This window comes from Pinus tabuliformis, chromosome 1_2 (genome assembly GCF_031772625.1).
Source record: "Pinus tabuliformis cultivar Carrire ecotype Pingquan chromosome 1_2, CPIR1, whole genome shotgun sequence".
In the NCBI taxonomy this organism is placed as follows: domain Eukaryota; kingdom Viridiplantae; phylum Streptophyta; class Pinopsida; order Pinales; family Pinaceae; genus Pinus; species Pinus tabuliformis.
This window is the reverse complement of record NC_142298.1, coordinates 67715097-67740303: the sequence shown is the minus strand read 5'-3', so window position 1 is coordinate 67740303 and position 25207 is coordinate 67715097. Positions and strand designations below refer to the sequence as shown.

The 25207-nt window shown below is 40.5% G+C and overlaps 1 protein-coding gene across 4 annotated transcripts in view; it reads right to left on the bottom strand.

The window, feature by feature from the left end:
* Positions 1-1022: 1022 nt before the first annotated feature.
* LOC149204451 (multifunctional methyltransferase subunit TRM112 homolog A-like) overlaps positions 1023-25207 on the bottom strand; it is a 50578-nt gene continuing 26393 nt past the window's right edge. For 2 of the 4 annotated variants that reach the window (XM_089394717.1, XM_089394716.1), the window contains exon 2: positions 1023-1851. In XM_089394717.1, coding sequence (XP_089250843.1) covers positions 1421-1789 — 369 coding nt within the window. In that variant the 5' untranslated portion in view covers positions 1790-1851 and the 3' untranslated portion in view covers positions 1023-1420. The remainder of the gene's footprint in view (positions 1852-25207) is intronic. The other 2 variants (XM_089394718.1, XM_089394715.1) reach the window with 1 other exon arrangement.

Genomic DNA, 25207 nt, shown 5'->3' with positions numbered 1-25207 from the left:
AATTAAATGGAGTAAGGCCTATAGTTTTATTAACCATTGTTATGAAATGCGTAACCTATTTTGTTTTGAGTTTCTTATGGTTGAAACTGTTATTTTAGGGTTACTAGGAAGGGATAAGGTTCTTTGTGAAGTTTATAACTAAAAATAAGAAAGCACTGGAAATTGTTGATATTTCAAAATATATCTAGAAACAGCCTCAGTGGCTTTGGGAAATTGATATTTCAAAATATATCTAGAAACAGCCTCAGTGGCTTTGGGAAATGGTCTGAAATCGAGGCATTTCCATCCTCTGAGATCATCCCAAAGGCCACTTCTGTCACGAGGAGAGCTTTGAGAAACTGGAAACATGTTCAATACCAATCAGAAAAGGTTTTTTTGAATTTTACATTTGGAGACTTATTATGGTTTGGAAAAATGAAATTATGTACAATATGAAGACTTTACCAAAGGTAATTTTTTCATGTGGCATGATTGCTATTTCTTTCTACCATCAAATCAGAGTTTCAACCTGTATTATCAATACATTTCATTTTTTAATATCCAAATAATACATGACCTCTTTTGGTTGAAAGGTACCAATCACGAATTGAGCTGAACCCAAGTTTCCAAATTGCAAAAAATGGTACCATTCATGGAAGATGTATATAATTTTATACATCCATGTCACATGACACTAAAATGTATGAAATGGAGCAAATTAATTATCCGTGGAAAACACTTTTCAGGTGGCTTCAGAACTATTTTTCTATTCTGAAAAACCTCTTTAATAAAAACTCGAACAGTGGCAATTTGAATCCATTTGAAATGTAAACATATCCCCAAAAGTTTAAGCAAAATACTAATAATAATTACTTTGGAAAAACTAGAGTAAAAAAGTGTCTTTGGAAGCATAGATCTCATAAGAAAATATTGAGAGATAAAACAAAATCCATGACATGAAATAACAGACAGTTGCATAACAGCGTTAGAAACATCTCAGCTATATTTATCATTTAACAGTGTCGACACCATCTAGGACATCCTTCTAAAATAGAAGAAACTTTATAAACAGAATGATATATATTATAAACCGGAAGCTAAAGCTAAGAGAATTATGTATATATTGTCTGTATGTTTACTTCAAAATATCTACAGAGAAGAACCTTAATCAAGTACATATATCAATTCCCAAACTAAAACAATAACTCTGATGTCTACTGGCTCGATGGAGAAACATAAAACAGGGCTACACATTAGGTCAACCGAACACCAAAGCTGTACGGGAAAACAGCACTAGTAGATCCTCACTCAGTGATAATAGTTAGGAAGATTGTGTCGATTTTAGTTTATATGGCACCTCAATTTATCTTCGTCCAAAAATGAGTTAGAAATCATATATGACTTCCTTAAACTATCCAAAAGGATATACGAATTTTTATTCTTACACTTCATCTTCATGAAGCAACATATTTGGAATACCCTTGTTTACTGGAAATCGTCTACCAGTTTCAGGGCAAATTAGGGCACCTTCTTCTAGGTGCAATTCTAAAAGAGCATGATGAAACCTGTGCAAGAAATCATCATTTTCTAGCATATTTGCATCTGCTTGTTCTGGGAGATCATTGTCATCCATCTTCTTTGCTGCGTCATGGAGAGCCTTCCATTCGATCTTTGGGAATATATGCTTCAAGAAATCAGGGTTAAAGGGAACCTCCTTTGTGACAAAATTTTCAACTTCCAACTCTAAAGGAAACCCCTTCGTCACTCCCCTAATGTTACAGGATAGCATATTGTGTGTCAAAAGCCTCATCTTTACCAATTCTGAGAACCACAAAAAAATGCCCAACCAAACTAGCACCTGCAGCACCAACACTATAAATTAAAGCTTTATTAGAACAAATGAACAGTATGGAAAATATAGATCATAACTCAGATTGAAAGTCTAAATTTGTCACGGTTTCCAAATAAGCTTACAAATTTATTCCTGTTTTATTAATTATATATCAAATTTATAATGAAATTTGGATAGTCATAAGAAATATTATATCACTGTTTTATTATCATTCCTATTCCTTAAATTGTAGTTAAGTTTAAAATGCTATTCCATTTTATCAAAATCCAATTTGTTGTGTCCACCTTGTTATGTTATCAAATCTGAGCAGCACCATTTTATCAAATTTTGCATGCAATCTAACTTTAAATATGGAAAATCTCCACACTCTACATTGCATTCATGGGAAATTATTAGAAATGTATTTTAGAGTTCTATTCTAATCTCTTAAGCTCAACCAATCCAGTGAAGTCTTCTAACTTCTAAACATAATCATTTATATCAGCATTTCACACCTGCTTCAAAATGTCTTTTCATAGAAAACCATTCCAATCACTAATTCAGCATTTAGAAAAACGGCGTAACTGTGATTTGAAGATTCAATTAATGAACTGTCTTGACATACATTTAAATTAACCAATTTGAAATATATGCAGGCCAGACAGAAATAAGCAAGAAACGAACCCTAGAACCAATGACCCAAGGCAACTGCCTATATTCACTCAGGATTGCTCCTCAGCCAAGTTTAACCATTAAAAGAATGCCAAAAACTCTAAAACTCCTGCTCAATATTTACTGCCATAACACCTAACAGAGATCAATATAGACAAAAAAGAATCATATAATATAAAGCGTACACCCATACCCCTGTAATATATAAACAAATCCCAGAGCAATTTTCAATGCCTTGAAATCCCTAACGATTAAAAGGTCAATAACAGAGGCTTAAAATGCCAACAAAAGTCCCTTCCTCTGAGCAAGTCAAATTGATGCCAAATCTGGTATCATCCAATCAAATCCTAAAAAAGAGCCTAATCTTCCTTTTCTTCACAAAGAAAAAGAATATCATAACAGAAAGCATGCAAATCTGAAAACCCAAGAAAAAAACAAACTAATTATCTAAACCATCTGCATTATGCTTTGCTGTGAGAACCTGATCCGACCTCAGTTATCATAAAAAATGAATGTCAACCCCTTTGCTTTTGGATTGGCATCTGCTATAGCCTATGATGCACAACTACAGAAATATGTAGACAACAAAAATAAACTACAAATTTTTAATTTGTTTTCACCTGATCAAGTCCCCTCTTTTATCTCCATTTATATATTCTGGGTGTTCTATTAATAGTGTTTAGTATAATTTTAAATTGTATTGTCTGTTATAAAGTAATTAAAATAATACATGTATGAAAATAAAGGCCTGTGAGCCTAAACGAGGCAATGTAATTTGTAAAAAGAGATCTCTATTGAGGTGGCATGGTTCCCTAAAGGAAGCAAATTATGGACAGGTGGCTATATTATGAAATTTTATGCATGTGTTGGACTGGTTTCATGTATAGGTTGCACCAAGGGAGCAATGGTTTAAGTTCCTTTTTTAACTGCCACACACAACAGTGCAGTGTTTTAACTTTTGTGTGTTAGTTTTTTCTATATTTTGCATTTTTCACTCTGCCACCAGCTTCCATGTATATTATATGCACTTACGAACTACCACAAAATAATTGACTCTTGCCTCTAAAATGAAAGGTGGGATTGGTACAACTTTAATTTATGGGCACTCCTGCTTTTCGGTTTGTGTAAAGTACTGTTGAATGGTGTTGTCATTGATGCCAATGTTGGTCTTTGAACACTCTTAATATACGTATGTAGGTTGCATTGATTGGAAGCTTTAATAATCAATCAATCCTGGAAGGATGAGGTGCTCGTGGTGTGGCCATGATGCCCCACATTTGATGAGAAATTTGGATGTGAGGATCAGTAAATTTGTAGGTGAGACTATCCTCATTGTGTTCTCCTCGTCGTGCCGATTCCAATGGTAGGTGGCACACCACATAACTCCTCACAGTTAAGGAGATATGGCTGTTCAAATTTGAAACCACAAAATTTGGTCAAGGAGCCCCAAACTGTGATGTTAATGGCATCTTGTTGATTGGTTAAATGATGGCAATTTTTCTCAAGAAAAATTGTTTAAATTTATCAGCCAAGCTATCCTAAGCCCATTTTGACTTGCAAAGGAAGTTATGTCAAGGGTATTCTTAATTATGAAAATTGAAGTTCAAGTCAGCCTTAAAAGATATTCAAGTTTTGGCTCAAAATTTTTGAATTTTGAAAATTCAAATCTTAATTTTGTAAAGTTGGCTCCCTTGCAATAAGGCCAGGTTGGCTCCATTAGAAGCCTTGCCCCCCCCCCCATTCATCACTATAAATATATGCTCAATTTCCTCCTAAAGGGTATCAAATCATTCACAAGATTATCCTTCGTTCAGAGGCCAGGGGCTTACATGTTAATCTGAAGCAGGAGGCTGAAGTTCAGAAAAGTTTTGGGTTAATCTTTTTCTTGGTAAAGGATTCTCGCTAGAGTTGTGAAATGCTTTATTTTGGCCCTATTTCTGTCTCCTATTGCAGGCGTTCCGAGGCTCGGACCTGGTGTCCTGAAGCCATTTTGGCCTGCCTGAAGGCCACCATCTAAGGCATGGTTCGGCGATTATATTCGGCCTCCTTTGTCACAGTTCTCTGCGGCCCCTGAGGTTCAAAAAGAAGCAATATTCCACCTCTGTGGCAGACCTTGACACCTATTTCTGAAGCTTATTCTAGGACATCTGATCATTGAAATTTCATCATCATTCTTCGCTGGACTGAAGTTGCTTCGCATCAAATCTGAGGCAGGCTTATTCAATTTCGATCTTGGTAGGCCTTCACTGTCTTACCTTCTTGTGAAAGGCTTTCCAAGGCAGACTTCAGTATTATTCTCTGTGGACAAACTTTTGAATTTTTCTGTGTCACCTCTCTGGGGTTCCAAGTCTGATCTGTGGTCCATTTAGTATTTACATATCTGTTCTGGGCTCTTCTGAAAGTAACCCTTTCTCTGTTCAAAGTCCTCCAAGGCTGGATACTTATAGGACAAAGATTTGTGTTCACTGAGACCTATCTTAGGGCCAATCTGACATCTATCTCTGCGATCAATCCTGAGGTTAATATGAATTATTGAAAAACCTTTTAAAGCAGAGCAGAGTTTGTCTAAGGAAGACTTGTCGATTGTCTTTTGGATCTATGCCAAGGATTGGAGGCATTTCAGAACCAGATTTGATGGTTGATATATCTCAGCAAACGGAAAAACAATTTGAAGGACAGACCTCTTAGTTAGTGGCAGAGAAGGCATGTTTTTAAATACAGACGTAAGTAAGCCTGTCAGACTTATGATGACAAGTCCTTTCTAGAATCAGGTATAAGCACTGCAAAATTGAAATGTTAAATATCCTGAGGTATCATTAATGGCATTTTGCAATCAAAAGAAAAAGGTCATCTTCAGGTATGAATGCTTGGCAAGGTCTGAAGCATATCAGTAGCACAAAAGGCACACCTCATATCAGCAGATTGAAGTATGTAACAAGTTGTTCAATTCATGATTAAGTTGTTGAAGACGAGAGTTGAATAGAAAGCCTAAAGAAATATCCACGAAGTTTGGCAGAGTTTGGGACACCACTGCATATCTGGGCATGCATACTACAGTTTGGAAAAACAGTGACCTTGTTGCAATGAGTTCTTATTGATACCATGCATTTGTTGAAACTGCCATGGTTGTTTTTGTGACCAGATTAGAGGCTATTAGTATGGTATCTCAGAGACTTGTACCAGACTATTCATTGATCACTGACATTTGCTCATAGGGTTTCCATGTTGAGCAGATGCAGTTACATGTACCAGGGTCCAATACCTTACCGTATTGCAGATGTCATTGTAAGAAAGGCTGATCATTGATATGCCGATGGTATTAGGTTTTAACAGTGGAATCTGTTGAATTGTTGAGTCAAAGCTTGTTTCCTAAGGTTTGATCTTTTGAACAGAAGCGGTGCAGAGATGCTAGGGTTCTCTCATTGATGATAGAAGCAAAGTAGTTGTGATGATGCTCGATTTTTTGATAACTGTTGCTTTGAACAGCTAGAGTTTGATCCTTGTGCAAAGAGAGTTGGTGTTCCTACTAAAGTCCTTGTGCCGGTATTGCAGATCCACATAGCTAGCAGGTTGTTTTGTTGCAATTTATATTGATATTGAGCACAGGTGGATCCAGTTTGAAAATGAGAAGAAATCGTGGTCCATTGTGGTAAATTGAAGGTCAGAGCCTTCAGGGCAAGTGGTGGCTCACTGAGTAGGGCGGCAGGGTGGTGCAAGGCAGAGAGTGGAGTCTCCTTCAAGTTGGGGCCTGAGAACAGTTCAAGGTGGCAGGGTGGTGCTAGGACAAGTTGGAGCTTGTGAAAGGCATTGGAGCATCTTTCTAGTTGGAGCAGGGAAACCAGGGTGTTAGAGCATCCTTTCAGTTGGAGCTGATAAAACCAGGGCATTGGAGTGTCCTTCCAATTAGAGCTGGTAAATCAGGGTGTTGGAGCATCCTTTCAGTTGGAGTTGATAAATCAAAGGACTGGAGCCTCCTTCTAATTGTTGCTAAAAAACCATGGAAGTTGGAGCTTCCTATTGATGTAATCATTAAAGACCTATACTGTAAGACACCCTTCTTGTAATACTTCAGATTTGCCAATAAATGACTTTCTATTGTAAATTTCAGTGAGAGTTTTTGTCAAACACTTTGTTCACAAACTACTGTAGATGTCAAATTTTTGCTGGTTCAAATTATACATCAACATACCAAGATAAGAATGTATAACCAGATTGTAGCCAGCTACTAGCATGACATTTTTAACTCAAAAATAACTCAGATATGTTGATACAAATTGCATTACTAACACATTGGCAAATACAGATTCATCATCTCAATTCTGGTAAAAGAAATTTATCACAGTAAGCACAGTATGGAACCTGATTTGGTCATGATGAAACGCCCAGCCCTTGCTGTATATGAACTTATATATCAGCAGTGCAACTTTCAGAGAATAGATGTTCCATTCTTCCACTTTATGCCCTCTGCTACAACCATGTGAAGCTACAGGAATAGATTCAATTGAAGAGTCATAGATACAGTCAATCAAACGACTGCATCCCTCTAGGAACTCATGTTTCTGCTACTTGAAAGGCACACACAGTCAACAGAGAAGAAGAGTGGCTCTGTTCTGTGCAAACAGTGGTCTAATCTTCCTCAAAGAGCACCCAGCAAACATAATAAAGGCAGTGGCTTAGTTCAGCAAAAGAACACGGCTATCTCAGGGCCACTTTTGAACTCCAGAAAGGAAACCCCCGCAGCCAGCAAATAAAGAATGCAGACTCTCCCTTGGCAATGAAACTCGTGCCTTTGTACCCAGCTATAGACCCTCCAAGAAATCCAGACAGCAAGGCTCTTGATAACAGTGATAAAATCGACCCTTCAGCAGAGAGAAAGTAGGGCTAGGCAACAAGCAACTTGTCCCTGCTATACAAAGGGAAATCGGCCTCTATTTCACCTTCAGAACTCATCTTTCTTGGGCTTGGAGTCTTCAACTCTTTTATGGTGATGTGATTCTTGTACAAGAGATGAATAGAAAAACTATATTAGAGATAAATCAACTTATAAAATCTCTTAGAGCTCAATATCTCCTGCAAATTATTTTCTCCTTGAAAGCGCAATGGTGAAATCCATGTGATTTCACTTTCAAATCAAACTAGGGTGTCTAGTTTCAACACCGAAGTCAACTATGGCAGCTAGGGTTCCAAACCCTAAGGTTCTCCTTCAAACTCTCTCCAAGAGCTCCTTTCTCCAAAAACTCGAATGCACGAATGAACATAATAAAGGCAGTGGCTTAGTTCAGCAAAAGAACACGGCTATCTCAGGGCCACTTTTGAACTCCAGAAAGGAAACCCCCACAGCCAGCAAATAAAGAATGCAGACTCTCCCTTGGCAATGAAACTCGTGCCTTTGTACCCAGCTATAGACCCTCCAAGAAATCCAGACAGCAAGGCTCTTGATAACAGTGATAAAATCGACCCTTCAGCAGAGAGAAAGTAGGGCTAGGCAACAAGCAACTTGTCCCTGCTATACAAAGGGAAATCGGCCTCTATTTCACCTTCAAAACTCATCTTTCTTGGGCTTGGAGTCTTCAACTCTTTTATGGTGATGTGATTCTTGTACAAGAGATGAATAGAAAAACTATATTAGAGATAAATCAACTTATAAAACCTCTTAGAGCTCAATATCTCCTGCAAATTATTTTCTCCTTGAAAGCGCAATGGTGAAATCCATGTGATTTCACTTTCAAATCAAACTAGGGTGTCTAGTTTCAACACCGAAGTCAACTATGGCAGCTAGGGTTCCAAACCCTAAGCTTCTCCTTCAAACTCTCTCCAAGAGCTCCTTTCTCCAAAAACTCAAATGCACGAATGAATGAGGAGAAACCCCCTCATTTCCCTTTTTATAGCTCACTTACCTTTTCCCTCCAATTAAATACTTAAAAGCACTTTTCCTTTCTCTATTTAATAAAGTGACTTTTATAAACTAATTAAAGTAACTTTTAATGCCGGAAAATGCTTAATTCACCTCTATGGTCACATTGGCCAACCAAAGCCCCTTTTCATCATCCTACCCAAAGCTATTACACTAAGGTGTTACTCCTAGTAATCGGCCTGAAACAACACCTTAAGTGTATTTAATTAAAATATGTTTGTTAATAATGTCGTTTTACGGAAATCGTCGAAATGCAATGGAACCAAGAGCAAACCGTGCACAATTGATCTCGATGATGAAATATGGTAAGTGATCCCAGTCGGACCCATAACACTCCTCTAAAACCCTCTGGGCCCACCAATGTAGTAATCCAGCCCTTGTGACCTGGCTAACATAAGCTCCGGAGACTCCTCCTAATCTCATCATAAGATAATGTAAAAATTGGGGACATTACAATCTCCCCTCCCGAAAATTGCTTGTCCTCAAGCAATGTCATCACATGCTACTTCCCCAAACTAATACCAGGATCCCAAACCATGATCATCATGAAGCATTCCTTGCCCCACGCACTCCCCAACTAGGCATAGATAGCAGAGGCCCTTTGCATACTACCAATAAGTAGAGCATCTCGAAAATGCAAAATCTCCACCATCTCCTCAAGAAGATGCTCTATTGGAAAACCAACCTCATGCACCCAAAAGTGAACTCCTGGAAGTACAATCCAATTCTTGCTGAAAAGGGTCCTCACCCACATAAACCAAACATTGTCACCTTTGATGCCATCAATGAATCACTAAGAAATGAAACACCCTCCTTCAAACTAAAGTCCAATGGAAGATCTGAGTGATCTTCCCCTGTAAAGACTAGCTCACCCATAATGATAGTTGAGTTGTCGAAACCTGTAACGCCAGGGCCCCATGTTGGTCTCAAAAGGAGGCTACCTTGTTGTTGTTGCGCCACTCTGATCATAACTAACTATTGCGACAAAGTACTACTAATTGTTGGCGTGCATCCATGCCTCATCACTAATGCCTATATGCAACCAATAGACGGGCACCATGTATCACGAATCAATCCAGTGCATGCTAAATTGCCCTGCTCCTACCTAATCACACAGCGCACTCTACTATCCCATCCCCTAGTGATGTACCCAATTACTATGTGGAGCCCACACACCCTCCTATAAAAGAGGCCTACCATCCACTGTGCCCCATGCTCGTGCGATGCCTCAAAATGTCCTGCCAAATTTGTGTCATGCAAATCTCTCCTGACCATCTCCCCAAGTGTGTACTCAGAAGCAGAACATATGTTGCCTCTGTAGTGGGTCACGCCATCCCTAATCCTATATTTTTCAACTCGCGCTCTGACTGTTTGCCTTGACTAGGAAGTCATTCCCCTCTCCACGCTGCACTGTGTCTCACCCAACTGTTTCAAGTGACCCCCATGTGTCCTGCTATATGTGATGAGAGCATCAAAGAACAACAACAAAATCCTTTGTAATAGTATGCACACTCGAAAATGATAGGGGCATGGATCAATCCCAATGGCATGATCAAGAACCGATACGGATACCCAAAGGCAATCCTGCAAGTCTCCTGCTTTCCGACCCCGATCAGATGATATTCCAATTGAAGATCATTCTTCAAAGGATGCAATGTTCCATGACGCTCATCCATCCACTCCTCGATTCTGGGTAAACTAGACTCCATGGTATGCCTGACGTTCCAGTCCTCCAATCTCCTCGGAAGCAATGCTCCAAGATCCCGCTATGCAACACCATACATTACTGCATATGGCCACATAACCACGCACTCCAGTGCATAATACTGTAATCTGTGGCATATCTAGGTGCACCACTGGACACCCCTGCCTACTGTTGAACCACCTTGTATCATTTGGTATCCTGCATGTGCCAATGTATCTGCCACCCTACTAGTGGACTCATTATGATGTGAGTCATATCTCCTTCTCTATCTTGGTAGACCTAAGTGGCATGACTCCTCACATGCTAATGGGGATGTCACTGCTACGCCTATCCTCAGTGGCTCTTATGCCCAATACATCAGTGGAAGAACACCATCTCCATATACTACTCTGTCTGGTGGTATACAATTTACAAATGCCTTCCCATCTAAATAACTCTTGTCGGGGCATGTTGAACACCCCGCAACCCCAATCATGAGCGATGTGCCAAGACGTCTCCCGAAGTCTGCACACTCCATCAAACCAACTCACCACTAGCGTTGGCCAAAACTCTGGTGGAAGTGTGAAGGAACGTGAGTGTTTAGTCACTAGGTCAATCACCCTGTCAACACCATAGTCATCCTTCACACCTGGTGAATGATTGAAAACCCCACTTGGATCCCAATGCCAATCAGGGTCTCCAGCATGCACTCCAATCATGTCAACTAAACCTAGATCCCAGATGGATGTAACCTCATGTGAAATATGTATGTCTCCACATCCCATGGGTGTATAATCAGAAACCTATAAAACATACTTCTCTGCAAGTGCCAGTTCATCTAGGTGCTCCTCGTGCTCCATTATCACTAGAGGCTCCTCTATCATATCATGAGTGCCCCGAACATCTTCTTGTGTGATGGTTTCCATAGTTAACTGACTGTCTGCTATGGAGGATGAAGAATGCACATAACTCAACTCCATATAAAGTTGCTCAACCTGCAACTCTGATTCTTGAAGGACCATTTGAGTGCTCTTCAAGGACTCTTGGGCAGTATCAAGTTCATGTGTAAGCCTGTCAATTTCCTCCTCTTTCCCCACTAGTGCATCATGATATATCTTAGCAAGCATGAGTACGTGATCTTTGTCTAAGATGAGGTGTAGGTAATTAGATTTCATCTCTACCAATGTCTTTCTGAGGGTCTGAACATCTGCAAGTGAAGGCTCTCCTCCTAAACTACCATGTGCCACTGCACTTCTCCAACAATAATCTGTCACCAATACTAGTGCATCATCATATTGCCTCGTCACTGCCCTAATCTTGTATGTGTTCATCTTCAATTGGTTTTCCATGTTATAGGCATAAGTGGGCTTGTGAGCAACATCTACCTCATCAACTGATGGGTTTGGGTTTGCACTATCAACAACATGTGTCTTATCATCTTTACACACCCCTTGGGAATCATCATCAATTGTTGTAGCCTCATGATTTTCTTTGTACTCATCATCTAACTCAACAATCTCGCTAAGTGACGATAGGCATTCTATAGCAATTTTTTATTTCCTTTCATCCCAAACTCCCATTCCAACCTATTGGGGTGCATCTTTGATAGCTTAATTTTCAACAAGCGTGATTTTTCCCAATTTCGTCCTAGAAGATTTGGCCATGGTTTTCACCTTCAATCCTTGATTCTTGGTCCTTGACTACATTTTCATCTTTGGATTTGCTATTTCTTTTCCTATTTATTGCCTTTGATGAAACCCATGCTTCCATGTCCTCTATCACCTTTGCATATGTATTTATATATCAATAGTGCAACTTTCAGAGAGTAATTGCTCCATTCTTCTACTTTATGCCCTCTATTACAACCATGTGAAGCTACAAGAATAGAGTCAATTAAAGAGTCATAGGTACAACAACCAAATGATCGTATCCCTCTAGGAAACTTGAGTTTCTGCTACTAGAAACTCAGAAAGGCACACACAGTCAACAGAGAAGAAGAGTGGCTCTGTTCTGTGCAAACAATGGTCTAATTTTCCTCAAAGAGCACCCAACAAAGATAATAAAGGTAGTGGCTTAGTTCAGCAAAAGAACAAGGCTATCTCAGGGCCACTTTTGAACTCCAAAAAGGAAACCCACACAGCCAGCAAATAAAGAATGCAGACTCTCCCTCGACAATGAAACTTGTGCCTTTTTACTTAGCCATAGACCCTCCAATAAATCCAGACAGCGTGACTCTTGATAACAGTGATAAAATCGACCCTTCAGCTGAGAGAAAGTAGGGCCAGCCAACAAGCAACTCGTCCCTGCTATACAAAGGGAACTCGGCCTCTATTTCACCTTCAGAACTCGTCATTCTTGGGCTTGAAGTCTTCACCTCTTTAATGGTGATGTGTTGCATGTACAAGAGTTGAATAGAAAAACTATAATAGAGATAAATCAACTGATAAAATCTCTTCTAGCTCAATATCTCATGCAAATACTTTTCTCCTTGTATTAGTGGAAAAGTGTGAAGATGCTTGTGAAGAAGAAGATGAAGAAGATGATGGAGAGGGTGGAGGTTTGTCTCCATTCCCATTACCTCCTTTTCCATTACCTCCTCCTGAAGAGCCTTCTCCTTTGGGAGGTTTGGAACTTTCTCCTTGCAACCTGCTATTCCTCTCTTCATAGAGGACCTTCACCATCTTTGTCATATCAAAGAAAGCCTTCCTTACGATCTTCTCATCTTCTGTCATGTTTATAGGTTCTCCTTCATGAGACATGTTCTCTAGAGTCTCAACTACAACTTGAGGCTGAACTGGTGTTGGATATTGTGGCAACCTTTCTCTTCTTTCCCTTGACCCAACTTCAGGCCTTCCAACCAGCTTTCCTTCACCTCTTTTGGGTTTTAACCTTATTAGCATGGCACAAAACTAACAAACAATACTCCTTTGCACAATCAAATCTAGTAAGCAAAAACCAATGCTCTAATACCAACTTGATCTAAAATGGAGCAGATTAGTAATGTTGTGATAATTCCCCATTCAAAATAAAACCCAAGATGCTTATCATTTGCTTATCAAGTGCTCAAGGATTCACCATTTTTGCTTAATTAACTGATTCCCATGAGAGTTTCTTATGTAAATGTTATAAACAATTTAACATAAAACTCATGCTGAATAGCAGCAAAATAACAACAAAGAACATCAAAATACAACACACGACACAAAGATTTGATGAGGAGTTCACCCCTCCTGGGCTACGTCTCTTTGGTCCAGCTTCCAATGCTTGGGCCTTTCTATTATGCTCAAAATTACAACAAAAGTGTGCTTACAATGCTCAAATGCCTCTGAAACCTGTCTTAATGAGTTCAGAATAGCCAAAATTGTTAGAATTGTTGTTTTCTTTAACCTAATTTGGATAAGAACTAAAGAAGTTATCACTTCTCCTAGTTTTCCACTATTTGTTCCACAATATGCTCCACATTCGGCATGATCCTACAAGTTAGCCCCAAAAACCGCTAACTGGGTGAAAATTTCACTGCACGACGGGCCATAATCTGTCGACCGAATCGCAAATCGTAATCGGCAAGGATCAACAAGCTTAAGGTTTGTGAACACGACGACGATGTACGATTGCGATGAGCGCGGACCCGACGGGTGTATTAACCGGAGCCTATAACCTTATCGCATCTGAAATATCGCGATCGACAGAAAACTAATGGTCTTAGATATGCAATATTGTGCAGTATTGCGATTTGTGATTGCGATATCACATCGCAACCCTGATCTCGCTGGGGGCCGATTTTGTCGTACTTCACTCCCTTCACCGATGTGCGATTGCGATTTATTGCATCACAACCCTTCCCTGCTTGGGGTGGATTCTTTAACATGATTTGCCTGCGGACAATGGCGGCATGCCACTTGACGCCTCCTCATTCGGTGAAGGGCTGCCACGTCATCCAATCCTGCCATGTGTCTAAGTCAAACTTGAACTTTGACTTGCTCTAACTTCTGCATACAAGCTCAGATTTGAGTTCTGTTCACATCTTTGGAATTACAATGACGAGCTCTTTGATCTGAAGCTGAGTTTAACAAAATTCTGACACTTTAATTTTTGAGCATAATTTTGAGCACCTGTTCAAACTATATCTCAATAAAGAGCTCAGTTGGGCAAGAGAGAAAGGCCTCCTTATCTATATCAAGGATCAAGGATAAAACATCTCTTCTAGAGCTCACATAATAAGGTCTATCATCAGTTGCCAAAAGAAGGAGGACGAAGTGTCGGGGAACGAAGTGACGGAAGAAGGAAGACTAAGCATCAGGGAACAAAGTGCAAAAAGGAGAAATAACTTAACTTCTGCTTGGAGGACATTCTAGTCAAGGGTCTAGGGTTTGGCATTTATCAATAGAAGCTTCAATAAGAGAAACTTACCAAAGGGTTTTCCTCTCAAGAGAAGAGAGGTTTTGGCTGTGGAGGAGAGCCAACATCTTGTGTTCTCGTTCTTATGTTTTGGTAGCAATTTGATGAAGTACACACACATGCATTAATAATAAGAAGAATAAGATTAAGCTAACAATACAAATTGTAAAAAGACTTCACAAATTGTTATCAAGTCAAGAAGAATCATACTACACCTAATTGCCCTAGATTCTTTAACAATCAGATCCGCATTCGTCGTCTATGATCAAGGCTGAATGCGTTTTTGCATGTGAAGCGGGCTTTGTGAAGAATACCCAATCCAACTTCCTTGCTTTCTCCCCTGGGTAATAAGGGGCCAAGACCACAACATAATGTAGATCTGTCACCACGGTTCCAACCCTGCCGCCGACGTCCACCAGAGAAATCACTCCATTGAGGTCGTGAAATTTGGTAAGAAGAGTTGTCAGCACGATCCTCGAGTTGGAGGCATGGCTCCGTCCATTTCTCTCGATTCAAAAATCTCGATGCATAGTAATAATTGGTACTCGTGTTATTTAAACTTGAAACCATTAATGAAGCCACATCCAAGAACTCATACACATTTTCCCATTCTTTCATCCTTCTTTCTACAAAAGTTTGAATTCAAATTCTTAGTTGCTCGAGTTTAAACTTTGTCTTCTTTATTTCTCTTCTAAACCATTTCTTTAGTTCAAAGTCCCTGCAACTCCCAATGTTTCTGGCCATTATGGTTTTGAAGGTTAGAATTTTGAATTAGAAGATTTGTTGCAACCTCTCAAGGTCAATCCCTCCGGCTACCTATTTTAAAATCTTGATTAGTTTTGTGGATGTCCCGAGCAATGGTTCCTTGCAGCTAGGGATTATCTTCGGGGTTACTACATCTTCAACTGCGAGATATTTTTTCATATATTTTACCGACACTAAAAAACATATTTAAGAATAAAAATTAGTACATCGATAAAAATGATTTTAGTGGGGAACCAAAGATTAAAGGTTTCGATCTTTGTGGATATGTGGAGTATGATATGGATTTAGTACCATACATTGTTTTTTAAAATGGATTTTAGAGAGGTCCAATGTTTTCAAACCCATAAAAATATTTTTGCACATAAAGTTTAATGCATAGATAAGAAATGTAGAAAAGTTGGGAGCATGGTTTGTTATATTTTTTGCAATTTCAATTTTAATAAACATGTTTGATTCTTTGTGATAAGGTTAAAAGGATAAGCACCACACTCGCAAGGACATTTTGACCTTTGCTAAGTCACAAATTATTGACATTTGACTTACTAGCCGTTAAACATACTCTAGAAACTTACTAAATCATAAATTATTAATATATGTAAGGGGTAGATTATTGGATATCTTCGACATAGTATAATGGCAAGTGACCAAAGCCAAATTACTAAAATGAAAACATTTGAATGGAAGGTTCTCAAAACTCATCCATATAATTGAAGGGTTTCGGTTTCATAACCTTTGTTTTGTGTTAATGGATTTGATAAATGCATGATACAATTATTTAATTAAGCTATTAGTGATCAGGTCGAATAATATTGCTTGCAACTGTATAAACTTACTCTTTGCCTCTTTGCTCATCACTACGTCGTCGCGAACAGAGTAGGAAAGACCAAACAGGCTCAGTTTCTGCTTTTCTCATAGGCCAACCGAATTACTTTTTAAGGTAACCATCTCATCTTTTCCTTCAGAATTACTTCTCTTGACTACAATTTATGGAAATTCAAGCGAGATTTGTTGTAGCCTCTTTTATTTGTAACTGGAAATTCGTACGAGGCAGAAGTTCTTACTCTTTTTGAATTCGGAACAAATGCCTGAACTTAACTTGTTTAACTGTATATGATTTTTTTAATCCCGTAATGCGGTGCCCACTTTCTGCGTGTTCTTTGCGTGCTGTACCAGCGAAAAATTCTGCCTTGTGAATTGAACCTGCGGCCGACCTTTAATAGGCTGCGCTCTTAAACCCTAGGTGTAATCCTAGTTAGCATTTATGACCTCGTTTCTGTGCAGAAACGTCGAGAATGATTGTAATCAGTATAATCTTTGAGCTTGTTTTTGGTACAGGAAGATGTGAACACCCTTGTCATGTTATACACATTTTTGGTCCAGACTTTCTTGCGAAATAAAGCACAAAATAAAGATATTTATATGAGAATTAAGTCAGGCGTTAAGATCTTATCCTCCTCAAATATTGCGACTATTTTAGTTCCACACAAACTGCTTGCTTATATTCCATACACAAACTACTTGCCTACATTCGATACAGCAGTGGAGTTTTCAGTGTTTCATGCTTGTATTCTATTTTTATTCTTATTTTGTATTTTTAGTTCCAAATCTTTATATTAATATATGAAGCATTTACATTACCTGTAATTGTTTAGATTCAAACCAAACCAATGGCAAAATTGAAGGATTTTGTTCAAAGATTTCAAAATAAGCTTCATAGCCTTAACATAGTAGATAACAAGCATAGAAAATGGTGGCTTATCAGCAAGTATTGAGAGGCTAAAACTTGAAGAAACATGTAGATAACATAAAATGAAACATTGCTGCCACATGCGGCTATACCCAGAGTGTCATTAAGGTTGATTTGTTGGCTCTGCTGGATCAGGATTGGGTGGGGGAAGAGGATCCCTGTGCTGAAGTATGGCAGCCTCCATACGCCCCATTCTTTTGTCCATGTCCTGGTAAAGCAGTTGGAGCTTCTCCATATGAAGAGACAACTCGTCCCTGCTCTCATTGCATTCGAACAACACTTTGCCTAGTAGTTGCTTAATGTGCCAGTAAAGGTTAATGCTAAGTAAATATTGGTTTTGTCGAGCCCCCGCAGTTGGAGCTCCTCCATCTGAACAAACAATTCAGCCTTGCTCTCATTGCATTCAGACAACACCTTAACCAGTAGTTGCTTAATGTATCAGTAAAAGCCAATGGTAAGTAAATATTGGTTTTTCTGAGTCCGAGCATTGCCTAGGTCCAACATCCATTCCGAAAATGTAGCCAAAGCTTCTGAATATGATTGATTTTCTCCGTCCTTGATAACTACTTGTTTGATGTTGTGCAGTTTCTGTTGCACCCCAGGGGATCTGTTGGTAGTAAAGTCTTTGTTGAAGCACAGGCTCTAACGCAAGCTGATCCAGGTGGATATTGGTGGCCACTTGCCTATTCCACTTGGAACTCTAGCTGGTTTCATCAGTGTCCTTGATTATAGCACAATTAACTATTTTTAGCAGTTTTTCCAGTTCTTGAATTTCCGGAGCTGTTTTGACCCCCTAAACAACTTTTTTTGGAGGTTCACAACATTCTAGTACTTGGAGAAATCTTTCTAACAAGGTATCGTACACGCCAAACGAAGATTATTTGACCATGTTACGACCTCGAGAAAGTTGGATGTCCAACTAACCCCAACGGGGTCCACAAACTCTTGGCATTCCATCTCCTAGGGTTAGGGTTTTGGTTGTTTAGGGTTTTCCTTTGTTGTTCAATAATAAAAGGACCTTTGAGCCTCATTGTGACACAGTTCAGAGGCATGTAGCTACCACATCCCTTCTCAGAGAGAAGCTACCATCGCCTGAGCTAGTTTATTTCCATTTTGTATGTAAGCATCTTTCAGTTCTTTGATATTAATGAAATGAAGATTTATTTCTGTTGTATCTCTGTGTTTATGTTTATATTTGTATTCTGTTTTGCTCCTGCATAAGTCTAGACCAGTGGTATCAGAGCGGTCTGCTCTTTCTTTGTTGTTCTGTGCATGTCCCTAACGAAGTCCAGGTATAAGAAGTTAGGGCTCGAACTGGTTGGACCTTTGTAAGACCGACCTCGTCAACCTTGATGACCTCCCATGCTGTAAGAAAAGAAACACGAGGGAGCAAGAGATCCTTTCAAAATATTGCTCGAAGAAGCCCTTGAGCGACAAAGGAACGCGATGATGGACAACTTTGCCTAGATCCTTAGGCAGATGCCCAAAAGCGACGCTTTTTCATCCGACAACCACTTTGGAGGCGCCACTCCCTTTAAGGTATACATCAACTTTGACATTCCCATATTTGAAGGGTAGATAAATGCGAATGTCGTAGATAAATGGTTAAATTTGTTGGAAAGACATTTTTCGTTCATGATTTTTCCAATAGGGAAAAGATTACTTTTGCACTTCTCAAAGTCGCCCCCCACATTAAGGACTGGTGGGAAACCTACTGTGAGCAGAGGGACGAGAGGGAACCCTCACTGTTTTTAGCTGCATCCACTTGGAATTATTTCCAAGATGTCATCAAGGAACAGTATTACCCTATCGAGAGCTATGACAACAAGTACATACAATGGACTACGCTGCGACAACAAAGGGATCAAGATGTGCATGAGTTGAGGAAACTTTTCCATACCCTGCTCGCAAAGTTGGGTATCAAAGATTTCAAGAAATATCTGGTGCTCAAGTACCATTGTTGTTTGCACAAATACATTCAGGAGGAAATGCAGTTCTTGGACATCTCCTCACTTGGTGCAACATACCAATATGCTGCTAAGATTGAGTATAAATTCAAGCAAAAGAAGTAAGACTTTGGATCTGTGAACCCAAAGCAGAGCAAAAGCGCCCCCAAGCCACAAAGCAAAGGGCAAAGCTAACTCCTCGAAGCCGAAAGCCAAGAATAACGGGAAGGAAAAGAAGGACACCGACAAGTGGTGTGAGTTCCATAAAACTCCCACTCACAACACGAATGAATGTCGCACAAAGCAGGCGTTGGTGGCCGAGCTAAAAGACTCAGAGACAGATGCATGCTCTTTGATTCTGAGCCAGAACCTGACAAAGCAACTAACAGGGAAAGAAAATCAATTATGCAGGACTCACTGTGATGGTAGCCACCACCAAGCTCCAAAAGGCAGAACCTAAGGATTCAGAGGAGGGGGAGTGCCTCTTCCACTCGCAGATGAGGGTAAAGGGGTCGTTGATGCAGTTCATTGTTGACAGTGGGAGCCAAAAGAACCTGATCTTAACCGAGGTCGTTAAGAGATTCAGGCTGCCAGAAACACCACACCCACATCTTTACACCATTGGGTGGTTCCACTAAGGGCAAGATCTCTGTGTCAGCCAACAGTGCCACCTACCCTATAACATCAAGCCCTTTGCACCTCTGGAAGTCTGTGATGTTTTATTAGGTTAGCCATACCTATGGAAGCGTCATGTTGTATATGAATCCATACCTTGTTCTATTATTATTACTTTGGGTCAGAAATTGTACAGGATACCCAAGGTAGTGCCGCCTACTGCCTTTTCTTTGATCTCTGCTAAACAATGCAGTAAGATAATTTCCCAGACTGGGAAATTTGTCTTCCTTATGATTCGCCCTCAAAGCAAGAGGAAGATTATAGCCACATCCACAACCTCCAAATAGGGCTCCTCCGCATGGCAGCAGCAGATGGACAAGGTCGTGGAGGAGTACAGGGATATCTTCACCTCACCCATAGGGGTACCCCTATACTGTCAGTTCAAACACTCCAGTGATCTGACACCGGGCGCGTCGCTACCTAATGAACCGATCTACTGACGCTCTGATTTGGAGAACGATGAAATCAAGAGGCAGATTCGGGAGCTATTGCAGAAAAGGCACATCAGGCCAAGTTCATCACCCTGTGGGAGCCCGATCGTGTTGATACAAAAGAAGGATGGAACTTGGAGGCTCTGTATTTACTATTAACTATCGGGCACTGAATAAGATCACTGTCCAGAATAAGTATCCAATCCGACGGATTTATGACCTTTTGAACCCAACTCAAGGGTGCCAAATATTTCAGCAAGATTTACTTGAAGTCCTATTATCACCAGGTACCAATCGAACCCTCTGATGTGTGGAAAACTGCCTTCAAATTCAAGGAGGGCCTTTTCGAATGGTTGGTCATGCCTTTCGGGTTGACGAAGTCCCCCGCAACCTTCATGAGGCGGATGGATGACATCTTGCAACCCTTCACCAACTTGTTAGTGGTAGTGTATTTGAATTTTGGACGACATTCTAATCTTCAGCCTGAGTTGGGAAGAGCACCTACACCATATTCGACAAGTCCTCCAAACCCTGCGACAACACAAATTGTATGCCAATTTGGAGAAATGCACTTTTGGTATGACCCAAGTTCAATATTTGGGGTACATTAATGATGAGTAGTGTGTGCATGTGGATCCAGCCAAGAGACAAGTTATTCGGAATTGGCCAGCCCCAACCACTCTAATAGAGCTCCGCAATTTTCTGGGTCTTTCCAATTTCTATCGTAGGTTCGTGTTGGGATTCTCTCATATCACTTGGCCTTTGAGTCAAGTCACCAAGGGCAGAGCGAAAACAACATTCTTATGGTCCAAATCCCAACATAAGGCGTTTGCCGAGTTGAAGCATTGCATCTGTTCTGCACCAATGCTCACATTACTAGACTTGCAATAACCATTTGAAATTGAGACAGACGCCTCCGAAAATGCTATTGGTGCAGTTCTTACCCAGCAGGAGCATCTAGTGGCATATCACAGTGAGACACTTTCAGATATAGTCCAAAAGTATCCCACGAGCCACCTATAACAAAGAAATGTATTCCATTGTGCAAACCTGCCGATAATGGAAGCATTACATCCTGGGGAAGGAAACAATCATCCACACAGAGCACCGACCCCTGTAGTTCATACAAACACAAGGAAAGTTGCAGAACAATCGCCATCAAAAATGGTCCATATATTTGCAACAATTCCATTTGAACATTAAGTACAAGAAGGGCAGCACCAATAATGTTGCACACTGCCTCAGCCAACTGCCGGTTATGGCACTGACCACTGTGCTCGACTCTTGTGGACACGAGACTTCAAGATGGCCGCATCTTTATAAGAGTGATCCAAAATTTGACACCACATACCAGATGCCCTTGGAAGGCAAGAAAGTTCCAAACTTTCACCTCCAGGACGCACTATTATGCCACCTAAGACACCTCTGTGTTCCTTCAAGTGAGCATGCCAAGATGATTTGGGAGGCGTACTACAGTCGGGTTGCTGGACAGTTTGGGGTAGAAAAAACAGTTGCAGTGTTGCAGAAGTATTTTTATTGGCCGAACCTTCGACAAGATGTTGGGAAGTACATCAGATCCTGTATTGCCTGCACCATTGCTAAACCTACAATCAAGAAGCAAGGCCTGTATACTCCTTTGCCTACTCCTAGCCGACTCTAGGAATCCATCTCCATGGATTACATGTTGGGCCTTCCTTTTACCAAGCATGGCAACGACTGTGTTTTTGTGGTCATCGACAAATTCTCTAAGATGACCATTCTGGCGAACTACAAGAAGAGTATCACAACAGATCCACTGTCAAACTCTTATTTGAACGAGTGTGGGTACACTTTGGGATCCCACAGTCTATTATCTCAGATCAGGACAACAGGTTCCTAAGGACATTTTGGTCAAGCCTCTGGTCGTTGTTGGATACCAAGCTCACTAAGTCCACAAGCTTCCACCCCCAAACTAATGGCCAAAAAGAGGTTGTCAACAAGATGATCATGCACACCTTACGCATGTACAACTCGAAGCATCCACACACATGGGATGAAAGCTTCCCCTATGTCCAGCACAGCTACAACAAAGCTCTCCACAAATCAACTGGCCACAACCCCTTTTAGGTGGGGTTGGGATTCCAATCTCTATGTCCCATTGATGTTGCCATACCACTTGCAGCTACTCAGGCAAATTTGGCTCATGTCCAGTCCAAAGCTGACAAAGCTACCAACTTCATTAATGCATTCAACACATCCACCAACAGGTCCATGACATGTTGGACAGAGCAAATGCTAAATACAAACAACATCATGATTAACATTGAGTGCCACACAAGTTCCAGGTGGGAGACAAAATTTGGTTACATTTGCAGAAGGAGCGCCTTGTTGGGGCCCATCGCAAGCTTCGCCCGCTCCGATATGGGCCTTACACCATCACTAAGGATGTAGGAGACAATGCTTTCGAGCTCATCATTCCACCGTTCCTTGGCTTGCACCCAATATTCAATGTGGACTGATTGTTGCCATACTTTCCCCCATTGTTGGACACATAAGACATTGTTGAGCAACTGACACCAACAAAGCTCAACCCAAGTTGTATCGAACTGGTCACGATTGATAGGATCATGGACACACAAATGAAGAACAATCGACAACTGTTAATTTTAGATAGCAATGGTATGTTCTATGCTTAAGCACAATTTACTTCAATGTTCCTTTAGCAGCCCAATGACAATTTCCAATTATATCCAGTAGCAATCACATTCACTTATAAACATTGACAGTAAATGCAGATATAACATAAAATCATATGCAGAAAACAAGCCAAGGCAAGAGGACACAAGATGTGGCGGATGCCAGAGACAAACCCCAATGTGGGGAAACCCTTAGATCAAATCTTCTTATTATTCTTCAATAGTTCAACACACACAGAGAGTACAAATATCATAAGTACAAGCCCAAAACAGATCTGCCAAATCAGCAGTCAAACCAGCCCTAACCAGAAAGTCAACGATGGTCAAAGTTGTCCCAAAATGTCCTCCAAACAACAGTCCAATTCAGCCTTCCAGGAGAGTCAAAGTCAGCCCAAAACAATTCAGTTAAACCCAGTCAAAGGACAGAGAAACAGTGCTGTAATTTTCTACAGTCAAATCTGAATTCAACGCTTGTCAACCTGTCCCAAACTTGAATTTTATGCGAATAAATGTGATCTAAAGAAAATAGAATTTTGGCCCAAAAACAGAGGTCAACGCTAGTCAAATTCCCCTTGGTCAACGCTCTGAAACTCGACCTGTTTTGACCTAGAAAAACTTGGCTTCCTACCACACGTGCGAAGAAGAGAAGCTGCCTCCCAGAAGTACAAACCAAATAAGAGATGATGTGATGTGTGATGATTGAATGTCGAAATTGTGAAAATTCCACAAGAGGAACCCCTACTGCAGCATACTAATGTTACTTCTCCTACTTGTTAATCCATACAAGTTATTTACTGTGTGCTACGACAAATATCAAAGTAAATACCACTGCAGCGTTCACTTAATTAAATTATAAGTAGAAACAAGATACTGAGCAAGAAAGAAAATACAACACAATAGACAGCGTTATTTTTGGACAAATGTCCCCAAAAAAACCCAATGCGAGAAAATCGGTGCAGCAGCTCTGAGGGTTTATTATTATTAAGCAATGGTTCTGAATACAACTCTAGAAGCCCTTCCGGCAATCCAGTTACAAAGAAAAAGATATTGGCAAAAAACTTAGTGAGATTACCTCACTCCACCCAGCAAATCCTAGCTGATCCGGTAGGTGAACTGATTGTCCCCAGCTACAACTGTGCTACCCCTTCGTAGTAATAACTGTGTGGGCCTGCGTGGAGCTCTCTGAGGCTCTGTGTCAACTCTGCGCTGGGTCTCCCTGCCTCCTGGAGCTCTGACGTCAACCGTCCCGGCTGATCCGACAACTCCCTGACAATTTCAGACTTCTGCTGGAAGGCAGCTCTACCTCTGCGTTGGCCCTTCTAGCTTTGCATCAAGCACTGCGTGGGCCCTCCTGGCCTAGCGTCAGTCCTTCTTGGGTCTACACTGCCTACACTGGTGCTTCTTTGCCTCTCTGCTAAGTATTTGGGGTCTCGAAGAAGATACTCCAACCAACTATCCCTGCCCCTCAACTGCAAGAAATCTCCTCAATCGAATTTTCCTCCTAAGAACTTCTCACTTTAGAAAATCGATTTCTTGATCTTTCTTGGTGTATTTTCCAAATGACCCTCAAGCCCCTTCTTATATCTTTCTATTGGACAACCAACGACCTAGATTAACTCCTAATCAAAGGCTCAGATAATATTGACTCGATTTCCATATTTTTTCTAGAAGTTACACCCACAATTAGATTAATACCCATTATTATTTTAATTTTCCTAAGTTTAGACTTAGGAACTCCATTAAAAATACTAATTATTTTAATAAAATAGTCTCTGAGTGGAATTTCCCAAAATGGTTTCTGGGTTCTTTGGAATGCATGTGCCCAAGCGTCCCTGCAAAATTTTAGGCCTAGAGCACATCCAATGCTACCCCAAATCAACACTCCCTCTTAGCGAGGAATGTGCTCTAACAATATACTGTCGCTGCATACTGCTCTGACTCTAAAGCATCGTCCTCTGTGTTGCCGATGTCTGACATGTTGTCCACCAACTACTGCGTTGCTGCTGCAACTGTATTGTTACCTTTGACACTGCCACTGTCAATGTTACATTTATACTACAACTCCCTCTCAAATGCTGCATCTGCTATGCTGCTAGCACTGCCACTGCTAACACTGCATCCGTACTGCAACTCAATTGCTAAGAGAAGCAATTAAAAAACATCCAAAATTACTGAACTAATTGTGTTCAGTATGATACCACGTGAATGTTGGAATTGACTGCTGCTAGTCTCAGCACTAACCCTATGAATCTACGGCGTTGTTGCTGACCTCTGCTCCGTGCCATCTGCACCGCTGCCAACTCTGCTCTACGCTGCTCAGACTCTGGCGCTCCTAGCCACTGCAATTGTCTCCCCGACACTTGGCATCATCCAACACTAGTCCATCCTACTACTGCAAAACTGGGCTCCGTAGCAAGGTATTGATCCAAGAGGTGGACTCTTCAAGGATCCTACCCATCTGTAGCTCTTTTGAACTACAACTCCAAATCA